At 47.5% G+C, this 10,265-nt stretch overlaps 1 protein-coding gene across 1 annotated transcript; it reads left to right on the forward strand.

The window, feature by feature from the left end:
- Window positions 1–4,328: 4,328 nt before the first annotated feature.
- Window positions 4,329–9,947, forward strand: Kctd14 (potassium channel tetramerization domain containing 14). The gene is given in 2 exon segments (XM_055623614.1): window positions 4,329–4,624; window positions 8,837–9,947. Coding segments are annotated over 2 exon segments (798 nt in total). The 5' UTR covers window positions 4,329–4,474; the 3' UTR covers window positions 9,485–9,947.
- Window positions 9,948–10,265: the final 318 nt, after the last annotated feature.

Consider the following 10,265-nt stretch of genomic DNA (forward strand, 5'->3'; position numbering starts at 1 on the left):
CACAGTGACAGAAGCACATCCCGGCTAGGGCGCAGCTGACTTCTCAGTCTTATTTAATAGAAGATCCCTAGCCTAGGGGATGGCGCCACTCAAAGTGGGTGAGTCTTCTTACCTCAATGTAAGTAATATTCTCATCCACACACAAGTCCAGAGGCCAATTCCAAGGTCATCCTAAGGTCTGTCTAGCTGACAACCCCACCATAGTCATGGAGAGTCACAGTTTGTTCAGACTTGTCTCTGAAAATGACCAGCTATGTGGCCTTCATTTAATTTCTTCAAGCTTTTAAGGAAACTTTAAAATTTCTTTAAGCTTTCAAGGAAACTTCCTTGCCCATAAAATTCTATCTTTGGCTGGAGAGATGGCTCGGAGGTTATGAGCAGTGACTGCTCCTCCAGAGGTCCTGAGTTCAATTCCCAGCAACCACATGGTGGCTCATAACCATCTATAGTGAGATCTGATGTCCTCTTTTGGCCTGCAGGTATACATACAGACACAACATTGCATACATAATATATAAATTAAAAAAAAAAAAAAGAACACTGGCTGCTCTTCCAAAGCCCCAAGTTCAATTCCCAGCAACTACATGGTGGCTCACAACCATCTATAATGATATCTGGTGCCCTCTTCTGGCCTGCAGACAGAGCACTATATACATAATAAATGAATAAATCTTTAACAACAACAAAAAGAATATTTCTATGTTTAGGTATTTGTAGGTATTACATAAGAGACATTTAAGCTGGGCATGGTGGCATACATCTTTGATCCCAGTACTAGGGAGGCAGAAGCAGGTGGATCTCTGTGAGTTCAAGGGCAGCCTAGTTTACATAGTGAGTTCCAGGACAGGACTACATAGACTTTGTCTCAAAAAAACAAAAACAAAACCAAAAACAAAACAAAACACAAAACCCCAAAACAACAAACAGCAAAACAACAAAAACAAAAAATCCCCACTGTTCAACACATGCTTGTTTTCCTTCTCTTTCTCTCTTTCACTTGTATAATCCTCTAATAAAAAGAAAAATTCACCAGGCTCGATGGCGCACACCTGTAATCCCAGCACTCAGGGAGCCAGAGGCAGGCAGATCTCTGTGAGCTTGAGGCTAGCCTGGTCTACAAATCCAGTCCAGGACATCCAGGGCTACACAGAGAAACCCTGTCTTAAAAACAAACAAACAAACAAACACCACAATAGCAGCAACAAAAATCTATTCAGGTCTCTCTCAAGCAAACATCTTCCTCTACCAAGACCAAGCTTACATGCCACCTCTTCTCTGAAGTCTCACATTTAAAAGCCTTATATTTGTCTTGTAATGCTTTTTTTAAATTTTTTTTTTACCCCTTTATTGTAACTAATGTCAATACAAAGGTATATTAACAACAAAAAAGGTGTCTCTATTTCTCTACCCAACCAACTGAATAATGACTGTTAACACTGTTTTTTCTATTACTGTGATGAAGACTATAATCAAAAGCAGCTTGGGGAGGAAAGTTTTTATTTGGCTTATCTATCCCAAGCTACAGTCCACTGAGGGAAGCCACTGAAGAAACTCAAGGCAGAAAGCTGGCAGCAGGAGCTAAAGCAAAAGCCACAGAGGAACACTGCTTATATCCATTTGATTTAATTGGCTTCCTCCCCTGGGCTTTCCCAGTTTGTTTTCTTATTTCCCCCAGGACCACCTGCTCAGGGGTGGTGCTGCCCACAGTGGGCTGAGGTTTTCCACATCAGTCACCAATAAAGAACCCCCCCACCTTCACACACACAAGCTTGTCTCCAAGCCAGTCTGATGGAGGCATTTTCTCCATCAAGGTCCGTCTTCCCACGCTGTCTTCCATATACCATGCTGTTAACACGCAGATAGAAACTGTTTGTTATGGTTTTCACCAGTGGATTCCCGCCATATCATTGCTGAAATACTTACTATTCTACTATTTTTAACTGTGTGTGTACATGTTTGTGGAGCTGTGTGTGTCTGTGTATGGGCATGCACACACGTACACGTGTGTAGCAGAAGACAGCCTCAGGTGGCATCCTCGGGAATGCGTCTGTCTTTACAAGGAGGCGCTCCTTGGCCTGCACCTCATCAGTTAGGCTAGACCGGCAGCCAGCGGGCCCCAGCATCTTCCTGCTAGTGCTGGCATTACAAACGTGTCCCACGGTACTGAGGTGTTGATTTTTGGTTTCTGTTGTTTTGTATTGTTGTTGTTTCTGTTTTTGCTTTTGAGACAGGGTCTCACTGTATAGCCCTGGCTGACCTGGAACTCACTATGCCGAACAAGCTGCATCTCGTAGCGATCCCCAGCCTTTGCCTTCTCAGTGCTGGTATCAAAGGTGCACTACCACCCTCAGCCATACTGAGTTTTGTTTGTTTTGTTTTGAGACAGGGTTTCTCTGTGTAGCCTTGGTTGTCCTGGACTTGCTTTGTAGACCAGGCTGGTCTCAAACTCACAAAGATTTGCCTGCCTCTGCCTCCCCCAAGTAGTGGGATTACATGTGTGTGCCACCACAGCCAGCCAGGGTATAACTTAGGTCCTCATGCTTGTAAAAACCAAGCACTTTATCAACTGAGACATCACTCCAGCCAGACCTACTTTCTTTCTTGTCTTTTGTTTTTCTTTGTCCTGAGACAGGGTCTTGTGTACCCCCAAGCTGGACTAAAATGTGCTATGTAGCCAAGGATAAGGAAGACCATGAACTTCTGATCACCTATTCTTCGGCCTCTACCTCCCAAGTGCTGGGATAACAGGTATGTGTGCACATGTTCACGTGCCCGTGTGTGTTGGGGGAGGGTAGAAGAGGGCACCAGGTTCCCTGGAGCTGAAGTCAACAGGTGGCTGTGAGCATCCTGATGTGGGTGCTGGGAATCAAACTCTAGTCCTCTGAAAGAACAGCAAGCACTCTTCACTGCTGAGCCATTTCCCCCTCACCCCCAGCCCCTATCTCTTCCTTTTTAACAGGCACATATCTGCATGGCATAGACAGGCTGTGATTTAGTCAACTATTAACTATCTAATTTTACTAACACAAACAGATCAGTGGTAAATGTATTCATTCACATATCCCTTCAAAATGGTGCTTAAAAAAAAATCTGTTGTATGGATTTCCAAAAGTGTTTTTTCCCCTCTTTTGTAGAGATGGCCATATTAACATCTAAAGTTCACAACAGTTCACATTCCAACCATCTAGGTCTGAGCATCTGCTTTCTTGCACCCTACCAGCGCAGGCAATTTGCTGTTACATTTTCCAAATGTATAGGTCAAAAATAGGACACACCATTGGCCCTTCAAGCGTGTTTATTTAATTCCTTCTCAACTGTCATGATGATTTCTTTCAGCTGCTTTAGTTTTTCATTTTTAGTGTTTCTATTTGGCTTTAAAAAAAAATCTCCCAGGTCTTTAAATGTTATGTTCTTGTTCTTGTGGATGTGTGGATAGCGCTCAGGGCCTGGTGCAGGCTAGTTGAGGGCTCTACCACTTAGACATGCCTGCAGCCCAGTTTACCCACGTTTTAAATCCCTCTTTTATTTATTTAATGACACGAAATAAGCCTGCACTGGATGCCCAGCAACTCAGTGTGTAAGGGCCTGAGCGTGTCTCTGTTGGCTTTTCCTCATGATGCCTTGTGTCCTGTTGTGGTTTGTGCTTTTGGACTGTGAGTTTGTTTGGTGGCCTGCTTGCTGTCTGTGTACATTCTTTGAAACTTGGTTTGATTATACTTTCATTCAGGGAGGACTTCATTTTCTCCCTCCTTTCTTCTGCCCTTCTTTTGTTCCTTCCTTCCTTTCTTTCTTGTGATGTGTGTGTGTGAGTGTGTGTGTGTTTATTTTGTTGGCTTCATACACGCTAAGCAAGTGTGCTACCACTGAGCTATGCCGCAGTCTCAGGATTCATTTTCTTTGCCAAATGTGTGATCGCACTATCTAGACAGTTACATTTGAATTAGGTTTCTGGTTGTTGCTGATGATGACCATACTGGGTGGATTCTAGATCTATCTGTGCTTTCCTGTAAATACTTTTAGAGAAGACTTTTCTCACACAGAACTAAAGAATGAAACAGGCAAGTTTCACAGCATTTGCCTTTGAGTGGCAGGTTTTTCCTCTTTTGAGTTACCATTTTAGAGTCTCTGGTCTGATAGTCTACCCTCCAAGAGCTCCAGGATTTGTCTCCTGGGGCTCCTTCCCTGAGAAGTTATAGGTTACTTGAAGTTGACGACAGCTCAAAGAACCAATGGGGTCTATTGAAGTGCTCTACCTTAGAGCACTTCCTTAATCCAGTTAAAGAAGCACTAACTAAAAGTGTTTTACCAAAAAGGCAGGAGGGAGGTAAGGTCATAGAGCTCCTCAGGGGCGGGGAGTCACCAGCCTTTCCGGCTGGAAAGTTACCTACGCGTGGCAGGACTGTGTTCCCCGCCCATAAGGTTTCTACTCAAGGCAGGGTTGTGTAGTCAGTGCGAGCTGGTCTTTCCCGCCGGGATGAGCCTGCCTGCAAACCAACTCAAGCTGCCCAGCCAGGTGTCTCCACCCGCAAACCAGATCAAGGAACACAGCCACGAGTCTCAGGCCGGAAACTAACTCAAAGAGCACAGCCAGGAGTCCCAGACCCTGTGCCCTGACCCGCACCTCGTAAGTGCACCCCGGCGCCCAGGCTGCTCCTTGTCCTGAAGGCCCCACCTCCTGCTGTGGGCTTTCCTAGCTCCGTTTCTTTCTCCGACTCCTACCTTCCAGTCGTCGCTGCCCCCACCTCCGCCCTACCCCCGCCCCCGGAAAGCATTTTTTGCTGTCAGTAAGCAACTTCGATACCAGCGCATTCCCGCCTCCGGCGGCTCCACCTTGCTCTGTGCAGGCTCTCATTTGGCTTTTTCTTTCCTGGCTCCCGTAGCCTGTGTTAGTTCCTGTGTATGCCCCCACTGAAAACCTCTGGCTTGGTGTGGTCCTGGAAGCGGGGATGGGGGTGGCTGCTTCTCTCTGCCACCTGGTGGGCGAGGCTTTTCAGCCAGCCCAGACAGAAGATCCTGCGGACTCCCGCACTGGCCAGCTCCAGACTCCTTCATGCTTGCTTGCCTTCTCTCGTGGACCCCGTGAGAGGGCTTTGCTGTGAAAAGCCAGACACACACCAAGGGGAAAAAGAAGAAAGATGAATGAACTAAGTTCATGAGGCTAACACTGGAGCTTTTCTGAAAGCACACCCAAGAAGGAAGTGTGAGGAGGACCATACATGTTCATACAGAAAAGCACACACTCAGTTTTAGTTCATAGATCACATATCAAAATATTTAAAGAGGCCAGCTAGGCCCAGGATGTAGCTCAGGAGTAGAGACAGGTTGCTACACTCTTGAGGACCTGGACTCAATCCCCAGCACTGCCAAAAAACAGGAGCAACAAATAATAATCATTCCTTAACTGGACTCGACCACACATACCTACAGTCCTGGAGTCTGTCTTTAAAAAAAAGAAAAAGAAAAGAAAAGGTGGCTAAGAAGAATTCTTTGGGGACACGTTCAGCTTTGTATCATAATGAACCAAGTTTACGCTGAGCTGCCTAAAAGAATAAATCAGAAAACTCAACGAGTTTCTCCAGAGTCTTAGTTTAACTAAAAGACAGCTCGTTAGTGTAGAAGCTAGCCCCTAAAAGCACCTGCCTCACTCAGCTAACACTGAGCCTGGGAACACTCTGAGAGCATAAAATTCTAATTCTCATCGGGATTGAGTGCCATCCCGAAGAAGGAGAGTAGGGAAGGTGGCTCTTTCCGTGGGGTCATGAGTATGCTGCTGTTGGCATACTCAAAGCTGCCGGCGAGTGTCGAGGGGTTCCGCACTCAGGGCTGCTCTTCCCTGCTCAAGAAGTGCTTGAATGAGTTCCTGGGCAAAGGTTATCCATGGAGCCAGTGTTAGGCCCACCAGGGGGTCTAACTACCAAAGAGGCTTGCTGTGAAGGAAACTCGGAGGCCGCAGTCGATGCAATTAGCAAGAGGTTTTTATTTACTCCAGCATGCTGGGGCTAACTCTACATTCAGGCTAGAGTCAGCCCCGACTCTCAGTAGCCTCCGGTTTTTAAAGGGGTAGGCGAGGAGGTTACAGGTCTGACATCATGGGAGCGGATATAGGGTCTGTTGTGGGCACCAGGTCAGCTAGACATCTGGGGTTTCTGATATGTGCAGATTCAGCTATTGTTAAAGCTGATTAGTACATTTTGTGGTCAGACTAGGCCATTGTTAAAGGGGGGAAAGCAATCTGCTCATCCTGTGGTTTCTCCGAGAAACGGGGCTACGTGCCTTTAGTCAGAAGGTAAGGGGCTTTTTGGGAGGGGAATTAGGATGCACTGCTATCTCCTTCTGTAACCGGGTGGAGGTCCTCTCCTTATCTCCATCCATGCAGATGGCTGGGGTCAGGAGGGGCTGTTACATTCTCCAGTTCTCTGGAAGAGCACTGAGAGAATTCAAAAATATCAGTTATAAGGCCAGTCTGAGTCTTTCACCAGCACTGAGCTTGAGGCCAGGTAGGGCAAGATCTGCATTTATCAGAATACCAGGTTCTCCCGTGGATCAGTGTCAAGGGTGAAGTTCATTCAATGTAACAGGTATTCATTGAGTGTCTCTGGTGTGCTGAGTCTTGCCAGTGGGTGCTGGTCATGTGACTATGGGCTGGGAATAGTGTTCCCTTTTCAGAACACACAGTCTAATGGAGGATAAACGAATGGGATTCCAAGGGAGCAGCCACTGTCCTAGCAGAACTACGGACCACTCTAGGACCCTGAGACTACCCTTTTGGAAGGGACCTTGGGGAACTAACTTGAAAGACAGTAGATTCCATAGGGACAAACACACATTTAATCCCAGCATTTGGGGGGCAGGGGCAGGTGAATCTGAGTTTATGGCTAGCCTGGTCTACAAGATTTTTAGGACAGCCAGGACTACACAGAAACCCTGTTTCAAAAAAAAAAAAAAAAAGAAAAGAAAAGAAAAGAGCGAGACAGAGATGGGTGGAGGCAGAGATGGGAAGGTAAGCTATAAGAAACTCTTAGAGGCCTGGGGCCCCAGCCTGCCTGGATAGAAGGTAGGGTATAGTAGGCAATTTTGTTCTTTGTTTGCTAGAGGCCAAGCAGCAGGCCTGTTTGCAAAGAGGCCTTGGGAAACTCAAGAAATGGTAAAGAGTCATTCAAGTGTTTAGTGCAGGAAATGAGAGACTCAGGTTTGCTTCAGAGAAAAGAACTCTGGTTTCAATGTGCAGAATGGATCCAAAGGTAGGCCCTAGCAAGGGGTAAGCAACCACGGAACTGAGAAAACTGCCAGGACTCAGCGGGGTTGGAGACAGAGATGGAGGAGAAGCCACATTATCCTAGGCTTCTGGCTCAGCTAAAATGGAAAGCAATAGGAGAGGTCAGTGTTGGGGGCTAGAGAGAGATATTGAGGGGCCTAGAAAACATCTGAATGAAGCGTCATATACTCACTCAGCTGAGGGTCCTCTAAGGAAGCACATGGGCACTGGTAGAGCAGTATAAGATGTGAAGGGAACCTTCTCACTGAACCCGGTGAGAGTGGAGTCAGGTCCCTCCCTGCTCTTCTTAGCCATCACTGACTGGACACCCAGCAGGTTCCCCCACTAGACCAAGTCTCTTCCAGCCAGTCACCACAGGCTCTCCCACCACCAAGGACGGTGTTGGCAGGGGGACGGGCAGTAAAGGCTAGGGGGAGCCACAAGAAAGAGAGGGACTTCCTCCAGAGAGTGGAAATAAGTTCATCTTGCTAGAAACACACTGGGCAGTGTTTATGGATGAGATAGGATAGCTAAAATTTGCACAGTCTGGTGAGAAAGAAATTTTAAAACAAGGAACAAAACTAAGAAGCTTGTGCACAGGGCTGAGGTCTTATAGATAAACAAAAGAATGGGACGCGGGGGTTAGAGTAGGAAACTATTTCTGTGGTTTTGTTTAAAACTTGGTTTTGTTGTGTGGCTGGCATTGAGTTCATGATCCTCCTGAGTGCTGACTTATGTCTGTGCCACCATGGCCAGCTCGGAAACTGGTTAGCTTCAGAAAGGACTTCTGAAGTGAGACCTTGAGGCCTGGGAGGATTTAAGAGTTCTCTGTATCCATTTCGCTGCCCCTTTTCACAGACGCTGAAGCTTAAGGTAGAGAGAGACAGTGAACTTCTTCCCCAGGCGTAGAGCTAACTGTGGCTGCGGTGAGGCAGGAGGGGGCTGAGCTGGAGCACCTACCCTCCGTGTCAGTTAGACTGATTGATGGCCATTTGACCTGAGCCGCACTGCACTGCTTCCTAGCTCTCTGGGTCTTTTGCATCGTTTCCTCCATCTGTCATATGGAGACAGTGAGAGGACTTAGGAGCTGAGTTTCAGAGGAAGACAAATGCCAACATATTGATTTATTCAAGGGTTAGTCTGTAGCTGCTTGATTAACTGTCTGCTTCAGAGAGGTGACCTCATCGTTAACCAAACAGCCCTATCAAGAGGCCTTGAAGTTTAGGGGAGGCAGAAGGACATAGGTTCTGAGCTTATTTTCCTCAGCTGCCTGGTCTGGGTCTGCCTCTGCCTTTGCCCTTCGAGATAGCAGAAATGGCCCCATGGCAATTCCGTGCTTCTCCCCACCCCCAGCAGCTTGCTTGCCTTTGGCTGTCTTCAGAAGAACACTTAACTCCTAAGAGGCAATGCCACAGACAGGGTAAGAGCGATGTCGTGCAAACCTCGGTCTGAAGGACTGTCCCCATCGCTTGGATTTTGCTTGTTGGCTGGTGGCAGCAGACAGCGATTTCCTCTACTGAGTTGTAGCTGTGTGTCTCCTGGAGGGGGCACTGTCGGTTCACTCGCTCTTTATGTCTGCAGGTTGTGGAGCTAAATGTCGGGGGGCAGCTCTATACCACCACCATGGGCACCCTGATGAAACACCCAGGCTCAAAGTTTCCAGAGATCTTATCTAGGTCAGCCAGACACCACAGAGACGCCCAGGGCCGCTTCTTCATCGATCGTCCTGGCACCTACTTTGGGCTCCTCTTGGACTACCTACGCACTGGGCAGGTGCCCAAGGAGTATGTTCCTGAGGTATACCATGAGGCTAAGTTCTACCAAATCCATCTTCTGGTCAAGGCTTTGGAGGACACGCCACAGATCTTTGGTGAGCAAGTGGCTCGGATGCAGTTCTTGATGGGCGTGCCGAACTACAGAGAGAACCTGGCGGTCCTGCTGCATCTGGCTCGGGCAGAGGCCGTGGCGATGCGCTCATCCAAGGTCATGGTGTGTGTGGTGCGCGCAGAGGAGGAAGATGCGAAATGCGTGGAGCCATTGCATATCTTGGAGGCCCAAAAGACACCAGTTGTCAAGTTTGGGCCCTGGAAGGTAGGCCCTGTGGCGGAGGACTTCGTGTACTGCCTGGAGAAGGACATCAGAGCCCAGGGGTATCGGGTGTCCTCTCATAGGTACCTGAATAAGGATCCCTACACACACTTCTGGGTGTTTAACTTCACCTGGTGGTGATCCCCGGGCATAGGGGCTGTGGTGGGACTTGTGAAGTCAGTTGCCAGCAAACATCTGTGTTCTACAGCTAAGCCTGTAGTCCCGGCACTTGGGAGGCCGAGACGGTAAGACTGTCATTGAGTTCAAGGCCAGCCTTAGGTATAGACTGAAACCCTAGTGAAGTGGTCCAGGAGAGGTCAGGCTACCCTGACTCCGCACCTGCTCCCCTCTGGAGCCACATTCTGCCTGACAGAACAAAGCAGGGGTTCTCCCATCTTTTGGGAAATGAAGCCTGTAAAATGCTTAACAGATCGAAGGGTTCCTCCTTCCTTGCTGGGATTAAATAACCCCACTGTAAAAACTCCCCTAGCCTGGAGCTAGTGCAATGTGATTGTGTTTTTTGTCTTTATAAACTCTGTAATTCTTAACTTAGCAAGTTCTTTGAGTCTGACATAAGTCACCAAATTAAATAAAAGGACTCTTATCTGGCTTGGTGTTTCTGGTGGTCTGTAACTTTTTCCAGTGGACTGTTACAGTATCTTTAAAATAGCAGGCCCTGCTGGGAAGTGGTGACACATCTTGAATCCCAGCTCTCCCAGTTCGAGGCCAGCCTGGTTTTTAGACAGAGTTCCTGGACTGCCAGGGCTGCAGAGAAACCCTGTCTCAAAACACAAACAACAAACAAACAAACACCCAGTGGGCAAACACACTTGCTATTAAGCCCAAAAATGGCTTAATCTGGATCTCTAGAGCCCACAGTGAAAGGACAGAACCAACATTTAAGAGTTCTATGTTCTATGAC

Source organism: Psammomys obesus, unplaced genomic scaffold (genome assembly GCF_907164565.1).
Source record: "Psammomys obesus unplaced genomic scaffold, mPsaObe1.curated_primary_1811, whole genome shotgun sequence".
NCBI lineage: Eukaryota > Metazoa > Chordata > Mammalia > Rodentia > Muridae > Psammomys > Psammomys obesus.